Below are 21,724 nucleotides of genomic sequence, written 5' to 3' on the forward strand. Positions count from 1 at the left end.
CAAAAGATATAGCTGAATACTTGTAATGAAAATCAGAAAACGTAGATGTTAGAATTTTAAGAATGTGAGATGACATAATTATATCCAGAGTCGCAGCTCACCTGAGCAATGCAAGCCAACAAACTGGAAGTTCAAGACTAGAATTTTGCCCTTATTTGAGCTCATCAGTTGAACATATCTGAAGTCGGGATTCGAAACCCAAATCTCTTGCATGCATGCAATGCGGTAGACATTTTATATTCCCCAAAACTATTGTGTGCATATAAAATATATAGTATTTCAAAATACTATGTTGTATCACAGAATTAAATAAGCATAACCGTAGAAAAAAAAATTCCAAAATATATAAACAATCAAACGTTAAAATAGAGCTTTTGTTTGATTATTCCTCATCTATTTTTGTGTGAAAATAGAAAAAAATAAAAGTTCAAAAGTGTCAGAAACGTTTTTGATCCAGTATAAAAATCATCTTTAGATGAAGTGAATGAACAAATAGGCTAGGAAAACAGAAGATAGGAAACTAGTGGCTGCACGAGGTTAGTATTTGCAAACAAGATGCCAGAATGTTTTGGGAACCATTAGCACTGAATTTTTGGGAACCATTATCACTGAATTTTTGGGTCAGAGTTTGGGTCACATGGAAGAAAGGTGATGTTATAAGCATTTTAAAATATTCTTTACTGGTTTGATAAGAGATATTGATTTTTTTTTTTTTTTTTTTGCACGCAGACACAAAAAAAAAGAAAGAAAAAATGTATAATCAAATTTATTTTTAACATTGTTTAAATAAAAAATGCTGCCTAAGACTAATATATCATTGTCTAAATGAAAAAATGCTGCCTAAGACACATTATATATATATATATATATATATATATATATATATATATATATATATATAAAGCTGAATGTGTGTGTGTGTGTGGTCACGAATAGGCTCCTATATGGTTGACTATTTTAAAAAACTGATTACATATAATGATAGATGTATCGAGACACAGGAATGGGTATGTTTGATCTGGCAGAACGGTGGTTCATTAAAATTGTGGGGTCTGCGTACGCACCTGGTCCACAAAGTATGGAAATAAAAAATTAAAAAATTAAAAAAAAAAAAAAACGTTTACAAGTGTTTTTGATATAGATGTACATAAGAATACTTTGATAAGTATGTTTTAACTTAAATAGGGATGGTATAATAAAATTGTGGGGTCTGCGTTCACGCCTGGCCTCCACAGAATGGAAATAGGCACAAACTTTAATAAAGACTTTTCATATTTATCTGCGTAAGTATACTTTGATAATTATGTTTCAGTTTGAAGAAATATGGTATAATAAATTATGGGGTGTATCTATTTTATCTTTACTTTCATCATATTCTGCTTTGGTTTTGATACCCCCAAATTCGAACCTATCTCTTTACAACCCTTCCTTTTCATAACCTATCATACTTTCATAAATCAGAGTCCATTTTCTGTAGGCTGTTTTGAACCCAGTTAACGACGGGTACTTTTGCTACTATATATATATATATATATATATATATATATATATATATGCAAAATTGGTGAACGAGAGAAATAAGTTGCCACTCTCTAAAAAGTAGCATAGAACTGCATCATTCAAAAAAAGATTTGAGAACTTTTTTTTAGAAATGACACTTTAGTAAAAATGGAGCAATTACACTTAAAATACTCTGATGGACAGTTCTGATATGGTAACAGTATGGTAATTTTGGACACAAGGTTGTTTTAATGTAATGAAAATACAGTTTCTTAAAGGGGGAGGGGACTCTTGATTAGGATAAAAATGAGTTTAATCTAAAAGGATATCTCATTCACTAACAGAAAACAGGAAAATGAAGTATAGTATCTGAATAGATACTATACTTTGCTTTTAGCCAAAAGGAAAGATCAAAGCGTAGTGCCTGTTGTGTCCCCAGTACAGAGGAAGTGGAATCCACATAGATTGGGACAAGTTTTAGCAGTGATTAAAACAAGCCAGTAATGGGTACACTAAATCTGGACCATGTGTCACATCCAATCATCATCAAGGAGGCAAGTAGATTTTGCATGAGGTAATTAAAGCATTTGAAATAAAACTGACATTAACATGACACATGGTTTCTTATATGTACTCTTGCTGCCAAATCGTTCATGACCAAGAACCAAAAACATTAGACAAGCACATTGTCATTGTCTGAACCAATGCTGCCATGGATGCAAAATGATCAACATAGACTCTTGAAATAAAATCTCAGTTTGAGCATTGGTATTAACAGCTGTTTTCTCACTTTGTTCTGACCCATTCATATCGATGTTCAAGTACTAATTCAAATGTATAGAAATATAATGTAATCAACGTATTATATCAGTTTCCTGAGAGCATCTTTGGCCAAGATCCATATTTATGTATGATAATACTTGACATATTCTATCCAAAAGAGAAAACTGTAAGCGAATATCAATCTGATGAGATTGAATGTTAAGGCAAAGATTCTAATAATGGTCACAGATTATTTGGTAGAATCTACACAAGGAATTAAGCAAAACCATGCCAGATAAATGTAACAAATGATGTATTCCAGGGTCATTACTGCCTGGATGACTGTTGAGGATAAACTCCATCGGCAGTTTAAATATCCCAAAGAATAACCATATCAAAAAGCCTTCTACAACTAAATTCAGTTCTTGGTACTCTTGTGGCAGAAATGTTCGGAATAGATAGAGATGAAAACAGAATTACTGATGCCTTAAAACAAGTTTAGTTAATAAAATTAATCAAGAATAACTGCCTTCCTAGAAGGATCATCCATTTTATAACCAGAGTAGACCGGGTGCTATAGACCCGGCTGAGGTACTATCATGTAGAAGGAAACTGCGGTTAAAATGATCACCAGTTCATCTGGGTAATAATTAAGCAGGCTCAGACAATGTACTCATTGTATAAGAGTTTGTCAATATAATTCAATCATGTACAGATGTTCCTAGGAGATCTTATGCCACTATAACATTAAAATTCCCATGGCAGTAGAGAAAATTTAAAACATATACTCAGACTTTATAGCAACAGTCAACCACTAAAGTTTTGTTGCATTAAAGGAAAAAAAAAAAATTACTTTTCACTTGAGCCCCCCCCCCCCAAACCTTATACATGAAGTGTTTGTATATGTATGCAAGCAGGTCAAAAGAGGAATGGGGGGGGGGGCACACATTTAAGCATGGGCTTTTTCTTTTCATAAATTTAATGTTTCAATTAAGAAAGCCAAAACATTAAGAGGCGGTTAAAAAAGCATGAGTGCAAAGATAAAGAGAAACCGATTAAAAGTTAATTGCTTAGTAGTAGTAGTAGTAGTAGTAGTAGTAGCAGTTAGGAGTATCAACTTTTCTCTGAGATTATTTAATGCAAAAACAAACTATTACTCGTTTTTCTGTTGTAAAGTTTGTCAACTGACTGGGATATTTATCAAATAATATTATTTATCATCTTATACTATTTTCTACAAATATTCAACGACTTCAAAATCTATAACAGCTTTTTTTTTTATTATTATTGGTACTTAAATATCAATTTTATTTTATAAAGATGTATTTTTAATTTACACAATCCCAGGCAGCACAGGTTAAGCTAGTCTCCTATATAATAATGTCATCTTTCCCCTGCATAACTTCCACAATTAGAGGAAAATAACTGAACACTTCCTATAAAATCTTTAATACTCACTAAAGCACATTTCACAAAAGTATGCTTATATTTCATCACTATTTTGAAATTATTACATTTAACCCGACTAAATTGATTCTCTCAGATATATGCTATTACAAAGGTAGCAAAAACTAACTCCTCTCCAATGAACTCCTCTCACAAAACTCGTGATCACTGTATGAATTCCTTCAAAAGTATCGTTTTTATTAGGTCGTCGTTTATTATTTCATTTTTTAACATACTATTTCCCACATATTACATTAGATTTTAAACTTAAATAACAAGCACTCCTTGATTTTTAATTATATTCTATGTTCCTGAATATAATCAAGAAATAAAATATCAAAATGGTTTCATTTCAGCAGTGCCATCTACACATTCATAGTACATAGAATCATACTTCAGAATCAATATTCTGAAGTACGATTCTATGTATTATGTTAACATAAACAAATTGCATTCAGAAGGGTTTTTAACATGACATCTATCTACATTGTAAGTTATTTTTAAAAGTCATGCATTAAGTTTTTTTGTTTCAAACCCGCTCATAAGAAACAAGTAATAATTAAAAAAACAAACATAACTAAGTTTCAGCAACAACTTATATTTTAAACAACCAGTTTGGTTTAAACTATACCAAAAGTAAATCGGATACTTTCTTTTTAAAAATAGAACATTAACTATTCAGTTTTTAACGTTTCAGTTTTTTGTTTGTTTTTATTAACACAGTAGAACCCTGGAATACAGTGGCTCTAGGATACATTTCTTTTAGGTTACAATGTGAAGTATGTTTTTCTGGCCTCTAGTTACAGTATTTACACCACTTTATGGTGTTATGTCAAAACTTTTTTGACTCATAATGGGGTATGACTCCAATGATTTTGACAATCGTTTTTATAACCAGTTATAATAACCAACCAATCAGAAGCTTCAAAAATTACTATAAAAAATGTTGAATTTTAGATTCAATCAGTTCGTCGTAATCTCTGTCACAAACCTGCATTTGATTCTTTGCTGCCATCTTTGTTATTAGGAATTACTTAACATTCAAGTTCGGGATTACATTGATTTTTTTGCTGATTTAATTTACTGCCGCCATCTTTGTTCAACATAATGTCTCAACACTTAACAGGTTATGTGCCCAGCCATCGTCTTTATCTTTCACGGTTTGGAATCTAAATTTGAATTGTGGCAGGTGAAATTTCTGGGGTATTTAAGGATTCGGAAACTACACAAAGTTATACAATCTCCAACAGAGAATCCTAATGACCCTGAATTTCTTGGAAAGAATGCGACCGTTTTTGCAGAACTGATTCAATGCTTAGATGATAGAAATCTAGCTCTCATAAGAGATGCCTTGGATGATGAACGGAAAGCATTGAACATATCAAGAGAGCATTATTTATCAAAAGGGAAACTGAAAATTATATCTATATACAGAACTAACATCTCTAAAACATAACGAGGATGAAACTATTACAGACTATGTTATAAGGGCAGAAACAACCGCCAATGACTTAAAACTCTTGAGTGAAATAATACGCGATAGCCTGTTAATATCAATGACCCTCAAGGGACTTCCAGCTGATTTTAAACCATTTACAATTGTTAAACAAAAAAAGACAAACCCATAAATTTAAGCGAATTTAAAGTGGCATTGCACAGTTATGAATAGATATGAATTGGATGCTCATGGACAATAATAACTCCAGCAATATGAAGTTCAAAAATGCCTCTTGAAAACCGACACAAGCAAATTACACATCTCACCACAATGTTTTCCCCAAAAGTAATTTTCCCAAGAAAAAGAAAATTATCTGCTATAATTGTGGACGACTCAACTACAAAAGTTTCCAATATCGATATAAAAGGTCAGAAATGGACTCCATAAAAAACATTGATGAAGAACATACATTTCTATTCACATGTAACTTTGACAATACCACAAACGGTAAAAATCTCCTTGTAGACTGTGGCGCTACAGCACATGTTATCACCAAGGAATCTGATTTTATTAATTTTGATTCAAACTTTAATCCACAAAGTCATTTTGTCGAACTTGCCGATAGTAGTCAAATGATATAGTTTTGAAAATAGGTGATGCTAAAATATCACTAAAAAATAATAAATGCAAAATTTGTATCTGTATTCTAAAAAAAAAAAAAATGCTCTTTTCATACCTATTTCCGTGCAGGCTGCCATTAAACAAGGCGCGAATATAAAGTTTGGCCAAAACAAGTCAAAATTGATATACCCTAATGGAACTGTATTTGACATTAAAGAAAATGGCTGACTATATTATTTAAAAAGTATGGTTCCCTCAAAAACTGCCTGTTATGACTTGGAAACCTGGCATAAAATTCTAGGACACTGAAATACAGCTGATATTAAAAAATTACCAGATGTAGTCGAAGGCATGAAAATAATACCTTCAGACGATCTCCCAAATTGTGATATTTGTGCACAGGGGAAAATGACAAAATATATAAGCAAAACGCCAGACAAAAAGGCCATGAAAATTCTCTCACCTGTGCACTGACTTGGCAGGCCTGATCAATCCGATAGGGAGAAACAATCTAAGGTATGTTTTGAACTTTGTTGATGATTATTCAGGTTTAATTATAGTTTATTTTCTAAAAAAACAAATCCGACACTATCCTCGCCCATAAGAAATTTTTAGCTGATATTGCTCTGTACGGCTCGGTAAAATGTATTTGCTCAAACAATGAGACTGAATTTACTAGTAAAGACTTTGAACTTCTATTAATTAACCATCGTATTAAACACGAGAAATCAGCACCGTATTCCTCATTTAAAAATGGCACCGCTGAAAGGGCATGGCGGACCCTTTTTGAGATGGCAAGATGTCTAGTTATCGAATCAAAATTAGTACATAGTTTATGGATGCATGCTTTAATGGCAGCAGCATGTATCAGAAATAGATCGTTCAATAGAAGATTGGGCAAAACCCAGTATGAAGCGTTTTGCAGTGTAAAACCAAAAATGAACTGAATGCATATATTTGGTTCAAATTGCTTTGCATTTATAGAATATACCTGTAACCTAAATATTAAAAGCAAAAAAGGTATTTTCATAGGTTACGATAAAAGCAATCCAGCATATTTAATCTACTTTCTGGGCCAAAATGCCATAAAGGTTAGATGTGTAAAATTCAATGATATATTGAATTTAAAAAATGACGAACCAGTGGACGAAAACGTGAGGAAATATTACCTAGTCTCTTAATCGATCATCACGAAAATATTAATACTGATGACAATTGCAGTAAAACTACTGACGTAAATATCAACCCGATACGGGGGTGAAAAAAGACAGACTTCTTAAAAATTGAAAAGATACAAGACTACGCAGTGGATTACTATTACTTGTTGAAAAGCGCACCAGAAAGTTATGAGGCAGTTAATTCAGAAAATCACCAAGACTGCAAAAAAGGTATGAAATCTGAATTGAAAGCTTTATCTGAAAATAATACACACCAAATAGTGGCAAAACCAAAAAATAATATTTCTTCTCGCTGGGTTTTCTTTAAAAAAAAATCACAGCCTCTGGCAGTGAAACTTTTAAAGCAAGATTTATTACAAAAGGATTTTCATAAATTTCTGGAGTGGAATATTCTTTATTTATTTATTTTTTTTTTTTTTTACATAGACATCACCACTTATCAAGGCCAAGAGGCCACTCAAGGATATGGGTTAAAGAGTGTACTGTAGACAATTGGACAATAACAATCGTTAGTAATGGAAATTCGGTAAATTTGTTAACTTATATGGAACGACTCATCAAAAACTTGTTTACGTTAGACTTGAAGACAACCATATTGTAGTCAGCTGTAAAGCAAGAAAACGGAAGACAATTCCATAGGTGTGCAGTTCTAAGAAAGAGGCTTTGCTCATGGAATCTACGTTTAGGTTTAGGTACAGATAAAGAGTGGGGGGGAATTATTGATAGTGTTTTCTGCTAGACGGGTGTTTCTTGTGAAAGTTTGGCGAAGGGAGACCATAGATTGGAGCTCAGCCGAGCACTTGCCATGAAAATAACGATAAAGCAGAGACAAACTTGCAACATCTCTTCTGTGAGAAAGAGGTTGCAGGGAAGAGAAAAGAACATCTCCTACGAGGCTACAAAGTCTATTTTGAACTCTATCAAGGCAGGCCAAGTCCTTTCTAGCAGCTCCTGCCCAGATGTGGCAACAGTACTCCATCCTTGGACATACCTGGCTCTTATATAGATAAAGAATTGCATCAATAGTGAGATATCTACTGGATCGATAGAAGGATCCCACCATTTTTCCAGCAGCCTTGGCAACGGATTTAATATGTGTTCCATTTCAGATCAGGAGTAAAGGTTAAGACCAGAAGCTTGTTAAAATATGAGTCCTCCCCAAGACGAGAGCCATTCATTTTAATTGATGCCAGATGGGGATCAGCGCATTGATGATGTAAAGATAAAAGCTTGGTTTTAGATGCATTAAAAGTAACAAGCCACTTCTTTTCCCATTGTACCGCTTGCTCAAAATCAGAGGAGAGAGAATCGGAGAGAACTTGGTCGTTTACTGTCTTAGATGTGCTATCATAGATAGTAGTGTCATCTGCATAAATGTCTACAAATGATGTAAGGATGTGATTTGGAATATCATTAATGTAGATCAGGAAGAGAGTTAGGCCCAGGATGGATCCGAGTGACTCCAGCATTAATGTGAGCTTCTGATTTCTGCCCATCAACTACTACTCTTATGAATCTATCCGAGAGAAATGATTTAATAATTAAGACATTTTCAGCTATACCGTAGCTGGAAATTTTGTGAAGTAAATCTTTATGCCATATCCTATCAAAGGCCTGTGATATGTCAAGAGCAATTGCCCTAGAAAGAGTGCTCCCGTCGAGAGATTCGCTAATCCTACAAGATATATCTGTAAGCACATCTGGTGTAGATCTAGGAGACTGGAAACCATATTGTGTGTCACTAAGGTTATTTTTGCTAAGATGGTTGATTACTTCTGTATTTAACAGATTCCAGCAACTTACTCATGACGCACAGGAGATTTATTGGCCTGTACTGAGAGGGGGATGAGCAATCACCTGAATTCTTAAATACAGGGCAAACTGATGAGAAGCAATTCTCCTTAAAACAATGTTTAAACAGTTTTGTAAGTATGGGCGCTAGTTCTGGTTGAAGTTTTTTTGAGTACTATAATTGGAATACCATCGGGGCTGGTTGCTTTACTGGAATCAAGGTTTTTGATTAGCTTGGCAACATCACATTTTTGCCACATTTTCACCAATGACAAATTTAACAACAATTAGAATTTTATTACAATTTGTTGCTCAATACAATTTAAAAATACATTAAATGGATGTAAAAAATGCTTATTTAAATGCTCCGATTGACTGTGAAATCTATATTTATCCTCCAGAGGGATTTAAAATGAAAAATACAAATTTTGTTTGGAAACTGAATAAATCGCTATACAGACTAAGACAAAGCACTCACAATTGGAATTTAACACTCCATAATTATTTAAATGGAACAGGAATTCAAGCAATGTCCCGTAGACGTGTGCATGTATACCAAAAATATAGCTAATAAATTGTTGAATTTTGTTTTTTGTGTTGACAATATATTACTCACCTCAAATTGTGACAACACTTTAAAAGGTGTGAAAAATAAATTAAAATTTAAAAAGAATGACCTTGGACAATTGTCATGGTTCCTAGGTATAAAGTTTACCTGTGAAAATGAAATCATAACAATGAACCAATCACAGTACATTGAAAAAATTCTGCTTAAGTTCGGTATGCAAGATTGCAAACCGCGTACAACTCCCATCGAGATGGATATAAATAAAAATATAGAGACTGAAACTAAATCAATAGACGATCGATTATACAGAGAAATGATTGGAAGTCTAATCTATTTGATGACCGCCACTAGGCCTGATATGTTACACTGTAACAAAGCTATCTTAAAACTTATTAAAACAGACAATTAAGGACCTTACTCATGCAAAACAAGTTCTTTGTTATCTAAAAGGAACCAAGGAACAATCTTTAAGATTTAAACAGTCAATATATCCTCTACATTTAGGATTTTCAGATTCAAATGGGGGTAACTGAGAATAGAAAAAGTATAACAGGATACTGTTTTAGACTGTCAAAGACTGGACCTATGATCTCCTGGAAAACTCAAAAACAACAAATTGCTGCCCTTTCTATTTGTTAAGCAGAATTTGTAGCTGGAGGCCATTTTTCTCAATACCCTTCTAAAATCTATTTTGAAATCAGATCCAAGTAAAAAACCTATAGTAATTCATTGTGACAATCAGAATAATATCTTATTAGCAAATAATTCTATAATTCATCAAAGGTTAAAGCATATTGATATCAGATATCATTTTATAAGAGATGAAATAAGTAAAAAATCTATTACTCTTAGTTATGTAACATCTTAGAATCATATAGCCGACATTTTCACTAAACCTATAAAAAGGATAAAATTAAAACATTTTATAGCCAAACTTTTTGGAATCTAATCATGAATAAATCTATTTTCAAAAACCCAAAAAGAGAAGCATGAGAAATCAAAATCACACAAAGAAAAAAAACAAAAAACAATAATAGATTGTAAATTGTCCCGGGCACGACATTAAACTGCAACTATTTTTATCTTACTAACCAAATTCACCAACTAATACCTAACAGAATGTTTCCATTTTTGTTACAAAGAAATATATATTTCTATATGTGTGTGTGTATATATATATATATATATATTTGAATAGGATTATATTTGTATGCATGTATGTATACATATTTGAATAGGATTATATCTATGTATTTGTTTGTATGTATATATATTTGAAAAGTGTGTATATGTGTATTTTTGTATGTATTAAACAAAAAAAAAAATGTGATTAAAAAAAAAAAAAAAAAGGCTTTTTTTTACCAATATATTGATATTTCTTTTTTGACCCATGAGAATAAAGATAACTTCCCCAAAACAAAACAAAAATGTTATTTTATTTATTCATTTTTTTGTTTATTTTTTATTTTATTTATTTTTTTCCTTTTCTCAAGTCAAACCAAATTGAATCCGAAAGGACTTTTCAAAAGTGTGTGTGTGTGTGGGGGGGGGGTTAAATGGTTTTGACTCATAATGAGGGTATGACTCCAATGATTTTGACAATCGTTTTTATAACCAGTCATAATAACCAATCAAAAGCTTCCAAACTTACTATAAAAAATGTTGAATTTTGGATTTAATCAGTTCGCCGTCATCTGTCACGAACCTACATTTGATTCTTCGCCACCATCTTTGTTATAAGGAATTACTTAACACTAAAGCTCAGGACTATAATTGATTCTTCGCTAATTTGATTTACTGCCACCATCTTTGTTCAACATAATGTCTCAACACTTAACATGTTATTTATAATATTATTTGATTATATACATGTATGCTAATTGTTAATGCCGTATTCTAGGATTCTACTGTAAAACAACATTCACATACAAAATTTTTGACTGCTTTCTTTTCATTGCGATTACTTTCTTACCTAAGAAAAAATAAAATAACATAAAAAACTTCTTTTGGTATTTGTGAAACTTAATGACGTGCAACATTGACAAAAACTGACAAACATTTCTGGAAATCTGCTTTTAACATTGTGAAGATGTGTTTTTGATGAACAGTTCAAGGTTGGGCATGAAATTTCGAGCTAATCTACTTTCCTTTCACAAGTAGCTAATTAAATATAAAAAATGTTTTGACTATTCAAGAGGGAGGTGTGCAGGGGGGGGGGGCTTAATAAAATAAAAAAATTTTTATCATTGTTTAATGACAAAAACAATTCACTGCATACTTTTTTTTTTTTTAACTAAAGCCATAAGGAAATCACAGGTTTGTATACTTCCTTAACATTATTAGTGCATAAATGGTTGCAGTAAATACACTGGGATTTGAACTTGTTATGGCCAGTTTCAAAATCAGTGACAGTATTCAAGAGGCCAATACTTTTCTTGCAGACACAAATTGAAGCTTTTTTTTTTTTTTTTTAATTATGTGGAAATATGTGCATTTTCTACTCAATGAAAATAACACAATCATTTGTAATATTCTTTAATGTAAACTATAACACTGTCAGAATTACTGGTAGTGTGTAGACACAGTGGCCTAGAAAAAAAATGGTGATCAAGTTTTAAGTTTTATGTAAAAACTAAAAAAAAAATCCTTACTCCACACATAAATTATAAAAATAATTGTTCATAAGTTTGCTCCACTGAAAAAAAAAAGAGAAAGTTCTTTGTATTGAACGATAAAATTCATCTTTTGAACATTTCCATCTCCAGCCATCAATTGACTGCGAATAATGGTTCAACGCACATGGTAAATTACAGATTCTACACCTCCAAGAATTGGCTATTAACCAATTCCTTGAATCATTTTGAAATTGTCATCCAGCTTCATGGCAAGTTAAAGTATTGTTATTTTATCAGTCCACATAAAATCATTATCATAAAATATTATTTATAAAACTTGTTGAATGCATTTTAAGTCAGTGACCATTCTTTTTTATAGGCCACCATGTGTACGTATTACTGAATTTCTTTCTTTTTTTTTTTTTTTAATATGATTATGGGTTTATAAATTAAACAAAATGATTTTAGGTTGCATTTCATTATGACGACCCATTTCATCTACAGTGATTGATGAGATTTATAGTTTTCAATGTAATAAAAGACAGTTTTAGTTAACAGAATGACCAGGTTTAATTTTTTTAATACTAAATTTGCTGTTTATTTAAAAAAAACAGGGGGGGGGGGCTTAAATAAAATAAACATAAGAAAAAGATGGGGAAAAACAACAATAATTTGTGAAAACAATTTTTGTTTATGTATTGTGTGCATGCATATACAAAAGTTTATATGTGCATGTGCAAGTTTATTTAAAGAAAAAAGGTATTACAATTTTTGATAAAATATGTTGGTGTATATAGGAATAGGTTAATATACAAAGAGCATTACTAGTTAGAATAGGAAGAAATTAACTACAACAATGTTTACATCGGTGAAACCCAGAACTTCTAAAAAAATCTTTAAATTATTTACAAGCACAATAAAGCTATAAAAGTTGGTGATACTAAGAATGAATAGATCATAGACATAATTTTACACTACAAATTTAACACCAAATTCTGTAATAATCAAACATGCATACATGATTTAACATGTCTCATTGAAGTCAGTGTATATAAATAATCACATAGAACAGAGGCCTGGCTTGTTTGAAAAAAAAAAAAAAAAAAAAAAAAAAAATTATCTAAAAGAGTCATTAACAAACAAAAACTTCCTAGTTTGAATTTGAAGTTGACAAAGTATATAATGAGGAAGGAGGTCCATTGGATTTTCCAGTGACCCATTCCCCCACTTCCCTGGATTACATACTCTATCAACTTCAAACATAATTACATAATTACTTTATCTTCCATTACCAGCAAAAACAACTGATTGTGCGATTTTCATTGAGTAGAAAATGCTCGTTAACCTTCTTTGCCTTTCTCTTCCCCATTTTCTCTCTCCTCCCTATTTTCATACACCTCTCCTACTATTTTCATAGTCACTTTTTCATCTTCAACCAATCATGATCCACCACCAGCTAACCATGTTCACTACCAGCTAACACAGGCGCTTTCTTTTTCTCCCCCCCCCACCTTGTCTCAAGAAATCATTGTCGCTCACTTCTTTTAACAATCTGTATGCATTTAAACTCGTTTCAGCAAAATATTTCAAGTTTTGTAATAGATTTGCAATAATGAATCAATATAAACATGTTCTTGTGTTTGTTTCTTCCTGTTCTAACTAGTATTATTCTTTGCTTCTTTTATTACTGTAGTCCTACACACACATTTATGAGGGAGTGAACAAGAGGGAGAGAGAGAGGGAATTAAGAGAGGAGGAGGAGGATAGAGGTGGATGAGATAGGGAGAGAACGAAAGATATAAAAAAAAAAAATTAAAAAAAAAAAAAAAAGAGGCAAGCAGCAACTCACCCTCAAGTTTCCTTGGTGTACTAGGTCCAACAGATTTGCTTCCTTCACTATCCCGTCGTTGTCGGCCAACTCCTGTATCGAAATTATGAGCGTGAGTATTATCCTTTCGAAAATTATCCTTGATGGTCGTTTCCTGCAACTGTCCACCTTTGTGAACCCACTGGCTAGTCCTCTGTGCAACAACATCTTGTAAATCTTTAGGCGGTCCGGTTTTAATTTTCTCAGATAATGATCTGTCCGATGATTTGGATGATTGATGTAAACTGACCTTATGGTGTTTATCAAATTTTTCTCCAACATTGGAATGTTTGCTTCTGTCATCTGAGGCTGGAAATGCTGTAGGCCAGTCAGCGAAGAGGCAGTTGCGAAAGAAAAGGCAAATTGTTGAATTTGACGAGAAATACAATGGAGAAAATAAATCCGGAAAAATACAGGATGTTTTTTTTTTTTTTTTTTTTTTTTTTAAATTAGTATTCAACATTATATTCCAAATGATCAATCTTTACCGATTCATATAGCCCGTGTTTCATTCAATAAGACTTTTCTCAGGACAAAGAATGTGGAGTAGTATGATCCAAATGTATGAGATAAGTGATAAAAAAAAATATAAATGCTATTATTAAAAAAAGACAAAACTTCCATTTTTATGAATAATAGATTTAAAAGAAAATTAAAATATTTCAATTACATATGTTAATGGCTTATATAGCCGCGTTGTAACAAACAAAGCAATCTTTAAGGTAGAGTTTAATTGGAATAAATTACATTTACAAAATTAAAATACAAGTCAATGTCAACTTACGAACTAACAAGCTTAATACAGTATTACAGAATAATGTATATACAAAGTATCGATAAAGTTTTTAAACAATTTTATAAATTGATTAAAATATTTTAAATGCTATCAAAATTTTACAAATTAATCAGTTCAAACTCGATATTAAAACTTTGATAACAACTGATTAATATGTTAAAACAATTATTTTGATAGCACTTATAATATTTTAATGAATTTATAAGATTGTCTAAATACTAAACACCTTGTTTATTTTCCACTCTGCACACCACTTCCAGTCTCAGTACATACACTAATGGTGCAAATCAGTCGCCGTTATGGCAAACAGTCTCTGTACCAGTGGATATTCTATATTTTTAATTCATTTTCTTAAAAAAAAAGAAAAAAAAAACAAAAAACCCATGATTCTGTCAACAAGAAATTCCTGTAATCTACTCAATGACTTAACAAGGAAAGAGATCTTATTGACCTGGACAAAAAAATGACTTCTGGTTAAACAGTTTGATAGACAGGGCTTTATGTTGCGAGTGGAAAAGTTGTATATGTGAGTGATTTTTCAAGTGGCAATTAGAAAGGATAAAACTTATCTTTTGGTGATTGTTTCTTTTTTCTTCTTTTTTTTTTCACTGATAATCTTCCAAAGCTCATTAATGAGTGAAAAATGCCTTTTCAATCTTAACTTTTTTTTTTTTTTTTTTTAAATGAGCACTGTAACATTATTTAAACAAAAGTTTAATAGAACAATATACTGTTTACATTCCTGAATTTTTGAGATAAGGATTACTTATGCATATTATATGGATTCTTCAGACTACTGTTCTCATCTTGAGTGTCATTTTCACAATGTCTACAAGGACTCGTGGTGCAGTGGTTAGAATACTTGGAAAAATCAATTGTAAAAGTGATATTCTCTTTAAGGTTGAAGATTCAATTCTCAGTATGGGTGACCAAAAAATAAAATTGCGAATTACTTAGAACCTCTATTCAGTCATCCCCCATGAAATAAAGGGTTCCGTTTGAAATTTTGTTGAAATTTCCGAGTGCGACAGAAACATTCTGGAGTTCAGCAAGATATATCTGAAGAAGGTTAAAGGTTACATCAACTGAAACGTGAAAATAACACTCAAGATGAAAACAGTAATCCAGAGAATCCAAATAATACGAATATACTCTCTTTTTACAAAGGCTGTTTAGAAAAAAAAAAAAAAAAAAAAAAAAAAAAAAACGCATCTGAAAAAATTTGAATGTTTATGTATTATTATTAATCGGACTAATGTTCTCATCTTGAGTGTGATTTTCACAACGTTTCAGTCGATATAACCTCCAACCTTCTTCAGGTGTATCTTGTCGAACTCGGGAATGTTTCTGACTAACTCGGAAATTTGGACGGAATTTCGAGTGGAACCCTTTATTTACTTCACGGGGGTAGCGTGCTCTTGTTCTGTCAGCCATGACTGGATAGAGGTCCTAAGTAATTCGCAATTGTATTTTTTAGGTCACCCACACTGAGGATTGAACCTTCAACCTCCAGGAGAAGGTCACTTTTACAATTGAAAAAGTGATATTCTTCTGAAGTATGCTACCCCCGTGAAGTAAATAAAGGGTTCCACTCGAAATTCTGTCCAAATTCCTGAGTTCGACAGAAACATTCCCGAGTTTGACAAGATACACCTGAAGAAGGTGGCAAGTTATATCAATCGAAACGTTGTGAAAATCACACTCACGATGAGAACAGGAGTCCGATGAATAATACATATAACCAATCCTCATCTCAAAAATTCAGAAACGTTTTATGTTTATATCTTCAAGTCTCAACATAAAATTTGGTGCATATTTAGAATTACACTTATTCAAATATAAAACAAATACAGAAATATCTTTATGATGTATATACTCTTCACAGAACAAAAATGTCATATTCCAAAAATCGCATAGGTTTGGCTAGTAAAACACAAATATTTAGTTGCCAAAGGCCAACTAATGATAAATTTGTCCATAGAGCTCTGCTAGAGGAAAGAAAGTTACTGTGATCACATGACATGCAGTTATCACATTCAACTACTTCAACAATTTTGAGAGACAGAGAAAGAATTCATCAAGCCATGAAAGGTTCTTCATTCATGTGATCGAACTGATGTTGAACGAACATACAGAGCTCATACATGAAGTGCCAAAAATTTTTGGGGGTTGAAAATAAAATTCAAAAACAGACTGAAATTTTTTTTATTGTTCAGACAAAAGCTAAAAGTCTGTTTTAGTTGAATACAATATTATTACAGTTTAATATCTTTATGGTAATTTAACACAAGTCGACTTACATTCAAGTTACTTTACAATCAGACAGCCGTAAATCAACAATGACCTGTATTTCATTTTATTATGGACATAGAGGCTATGAGCTATTAAAAAGTGTAATTGAAATATTTTTTATCTTTATATAGATTAAATGTTGAATATTTGATTCAATCTCATCTGCCAGGGAGATTACATTTTCAAACAAGTTTGCTTAGCATCCAAAACGCTTGATTAATCGTCACCAATTTTGTCAAAATACTGATCATAGTTTAACTGTTATAATTGTCAGATATCTGGCTCAAGGTCATGGAAACCGTGAAAGTAATGCATTTGGCAATAACTTTGATTCTGTTCATCTGTATGAATCTGATGCTCTTTGATATAAGCAATCACCATTGAAAATAAATTCTGATCAGATAGTTTTTTAAATTATCAATGTTTCCAACGCATAATTTCAATAGGGAGAAGTAAGGCCTAGATAAGACTTGGCCAATTCTGACATTTTTATTGGATCCGTGCAGTATCATGACTAACTTATGAGGTTCTTGTTATAATTGAATCTTATTGCTTAAAAATAGAATTAAAAAACAAAAAAAAAAAAAAAACGCTCGAACCCGATCATTGTTTAATAATAATTGAAAACAATGCTATTTTTTTCCAGTTTACAATATTAAACACAAGTTTTGTTAAGAGGAACATTTTATTTTTATCAAATTTTTATTTTGCATCAAATAAATTAGATTTTAAATCCTTCATAAAATTGTCTTGCTTTTAAAAAGAAAACAGAGTTATAAGAAAAACTCCAAATTTATAACAGACCACTAAGAAAAGTATCTCTATACTAAAAACCCGACTAAAATATTATATTTATGACTAAAATATATATAAAGGAAGGAATGTATGTGCTGAAGACTAAATATTTAAAGAAAAAAGAGAAATTCTTGACAGTTCGAATGTACAATTTTATGTGAAGGTCAACAAATACATGTAGGTAAAAAAAGTAACATCAAAGGACATTTGAAATGAGCATTCTTTAAAGTTGAAAATATCTGGGGGGGGGGGGTGTCCATAAAGTAGCATATTCAATCAATTTTTATCGAATAGTTTGTTTTTTAAATAAAGGACAGAAGACTGTTCAAAATCTTAAAATTATACTGACATAATTTCTATATCTTTGTTTCCCCATAATGCCATTTTTTTTTTGTCAAATAAAGAAATACATCATTTTTTGAACACCATAATTTGTGCACATATATGTAAAATTTTAAATATTTTTCCTCCTCAAATGACACAAAGATTTTCCTCCAATAAAAGTGTTCTATATAAAAAGTACAAGCTTCTGAAGAATGCGTTCAACATGTTTTGACAATTTATAAATCTGCAATCATAGAAGAATGAAAAAAAAAAAAGTTTAAACATTAAAATTAGTTTTATGTTGTTTTCGTTAAATATTAATTTATATTAATGAATATTGTTAAATAAATTAATTTGAGTTCAAATTCAAGTTTCATTATTAAATGAACATGACATGAGTTCAAATTCAAGTTTCATTATTAAATGAACATGACATGAGTTCAAATTCAAGTTTCATTATTAAATGAACATGACATGAGTTCAAATTCAAGTTTCATTATTAAATGAACATGACATGAGTTCAAATTCAAGTTTCATTATTAAATGAACATGACATGAGTTCAAATTCAAGTTTCATTATTAAATGAACATGACATGAGTTCAAATTCAAGTTTCATTATTAAATGAACATGACATGAGTTCAAATTCAAGTTTCATTATTAAATGAACATGACATGAGTTCAAATTCAAGTTTCATTATTAAATGAACATGACATGAGTTCAAATTCAAGTTTCATTATTAAATGAACATGACATGAGTTCAAATTCAAGTTTCATTATTAAATGAACATGACATGAGTTCAAATTCAAGTTTCATTATTAAATGAACATGACATGAGTTCAAATTCAAGTTTCATTATTAAATGAACATGACAGGAGTTCAAATTCAAGTTTCATTATTAAATGAACATGACAGGAGTTCAAATTCAAGTTTCATTATTAAATGAACATGACAGGAGTTCAAATTCAAGTTTCATTATTAAATGAACATGACATGAGTTCAAATTCAAGTTTCATTATTAAATGAACATGACATGAGTTCAAATTCAAGTTTCATTATTAAATGAACATGACAGGAGTTCAAATTCAAGTTTCATTATTAAATGAACATGACAGGAGTTCAAATTCAAGTTTCATTATTAAATGAACATGACAGGAGTTCAAATTCAAGTTTCATTATTAAATGAACATGACAGGAGTTCAAATTCAAGTTTCATTATTAAATGAACATGACAGGAGTTCAAATTCAAGTTTCATTATTAAATGAACATGACAGGAGTTCAAATTCAAGTTTCATTATTAAATGAACATGACATGAGTTCAAATTCAAGTTTCATTATTAAATGAACATGACAGGAGTTCAAATTCAAGTTTCATTATTAAATGAACATGACATGAGTTCAAATTCAAGTTTCATTATTAAATGAACATGACATGAGTTCAAATTCAAGTTTCATTATTAAATGAACATGACATGAGTTCAAATTCAAGTTTCATTATTAAATGAACATGACATGAGTTCAAATTCAAGTTTCATTATTAAATGAACATGACATGAGTTCAAATTCAAGTTTCATTATTAAATGAACATGACAGGAGTTCAAATTCAAGTTTCATTATTAAATGAACATGACAGGAGTTCAAATTCAAGTTTCATTATTAAATGAACATGACATGAGTTCAAATTCAAGTTTCATTATTAAATGAACATGACAGGAGTTCAAATTCAAGTTTCATTATTAAATGAACATGACAGGAGTTCAAATTCAAGTTTCATTATTAAATGAACATGACAGGAGTTCAAATTCAAGTTTCATTATTAAATGAACATGACAGGAGTTCAAATTCAAGTTTCATTATTAAATGAACATGACAGGAGTTCAAATTCAAGTTTCATTATTAAATGAACATGACAGGAGTTCAAATTCAAGTTTCATTATTAAATGAACATGACAGGAGTTCAAATTCAAAAAAAAATTAAAAAAAAAAAAACAAACAAACAAAATGCCGGAAATTATTCTGTATTAGAGTAGATAAACTTAGGACTTTATTTAAGTAGTATACTTAATATATACTATTACTGCAAGCTTGCCTATATTGAAAATGCTTGCTTCCTGGCTAGCTAATCAAACCATCTAATATAGTTAGCCTTATTTTCAATTACATTCGAAATATAATACAGTGCCATTAGCAAAGAAAAAGTTACCTATGAAAAAGAACCTCCTAAAGTAAAACCTTGAATAATTATCTAAACTCGAATGTAAATTAATATTAAGCCGACTTTACAAATTGATAAAAGTTAATTATTGGATTTTAATTAATTATAAGGTGAAACTCCAATGATTCAAACTCTATAGATAACGACAAACTTTCACCCATTAATATGGGAGGGGAGATTATCATCAAAAGTGTCCTGAATTGTTAACTTAGTTCCGGACTTAATACTTAGATATAAATAAGTCACTTGTACCCATTCCCCTCCTACCCCTTTTTGTTTTTTTAAATGGAGAGTAGATAATACAGTGGATGTGTTATCGGCACCTCCAGTAACTCTCGCTTCTCCTTTTTTGTCCCTCAGTCCTCATTCAATGAGTGATTTTTCTGACAAAGGGTGAAGAAAAAGCTGCTTAAAGGTCGGCAGTACTTGGTGACCAGTAGTCTGAGATGTCGAAATTTTTCTGTCTCTGTCTGTCCTTGTGGCCATGTCACTAGTAAGGGTGCTGGAGGTAAATGTTTTGTCTGGGCTGATGTTATCCGCCTGATAGTCAGGGACCCGAACCTTGGATTAACCACTAAGGAGGCTGTCCTATCAGCAGGCGCAAAGTACTGGGACTGCTGTATTGCCATTTGGTGAGTGGATCTGGACCATGCAGTAGTCTCTGGTGGGGCCTCTCGATGTCGTACTAGTGGGTAATTGTTACGGCTGTACCTTTTCGTGTGCTACAAAAAAAAAAAAAAAAAAAATTTTTCCTGTCTTTTTCTCTCTTACTTTCCCTCTCTGTACTGCTCTAACCAAGTATGCCGACCTATTCCACAAATCCCAAAACCTCAATATGAAATATCTCCAGAATAAAAACTCGATTAAACCTAGAACCCCATCTTCCAACGTAGACCCCTACTACCAGGTCTCCTTCTCCAACATCAGGGGTCTACGTTCCAACCTTCCAGAGGTTGAAACCCAATTACAGGAGACAAAACCGAACATATTATTTCTAAGTGAAACTGGAATAGGGCCGACCACTTCCCTAGATGAGTTCATAATTAATGGATACTCTAACTTAACAGCTAAATCTGACCCCCAAGATCGCCATGGGCATGGAATATGTACCTACATTAAGGATGGCTTCCCTTGTGACAGGGATATCTCTAGAGAAGATCCTAATTTACCTTATATGTGCTTCAGGGTTGCACTTGCTAACACCACTGCATTTATATTTGCCCTCTATCGGCCCCACAACAGCAGAGTTACTATCTTTAAGAGCATATCTGAGAAAATAGACCACATACTGTCTGCACATCCCTCGGCTAACATCCACATCTGTGGTGACTTCAACGTCCATAACGTGGAATGGCTGACCCATTCAAATAAGACAGACGATGAGGGGAGGTTTTGTCATGATTTTGCCATTGCTTATGACCTCACTCAGATTGTTCGCGAACCCACTCGTGTGCCCGATACACCCGGTCAATATGCAAGCCTCCTAGACCTTTTTCTCTCAACTTCCCCTGAG

General features: G+C 31.8%; 1 protein-coding gene across 4 annotated transcripts in view; it reads right to left on the minus strand.

Annotated features, from left to right (window-relative positions):
• LOC145247443 (WW domain-containing adapter protein with coiled-coil-like) overlaps positions 1–21,724 on the minus strand; it is a 220,044-nt gene that overhangs the window by 44,047 nt on the left and 154,273 nt on the right. For 3 of the 4 annotated variants that reach the window (XM_080109211.1, XM_080109213.1, XM_080109212.1), the window contains one exon: positions 13,769–14,104. The exons of the other annotated variant lie outside the window; for it this stretch is intronic. In XM_080109211.1, the coding sequence (XP_079965337.1) occupies positions 13,769–14,104 (336 nt within the window). The remainder of the gene's footprint in view (positions 1–13,768; positions 14,105–21,724) is intronic. 4 annotated transcript variants of the gene reach the window in all.

Source organism: Euprymna scolopes, chromosome 25 (assembly GCF_053919585.1).
Source record: "Euprymna scolopes isolate OS-2025 chromosome 25, ASM5391958v1, whole genome shotgun sequence".
Lineage (NCBI taxonomy): Eukaryota > Metazoa > Mollusca > Cephalopoda > Sepiida > Sepiolidae > Euprymna > Euprymna scolopes.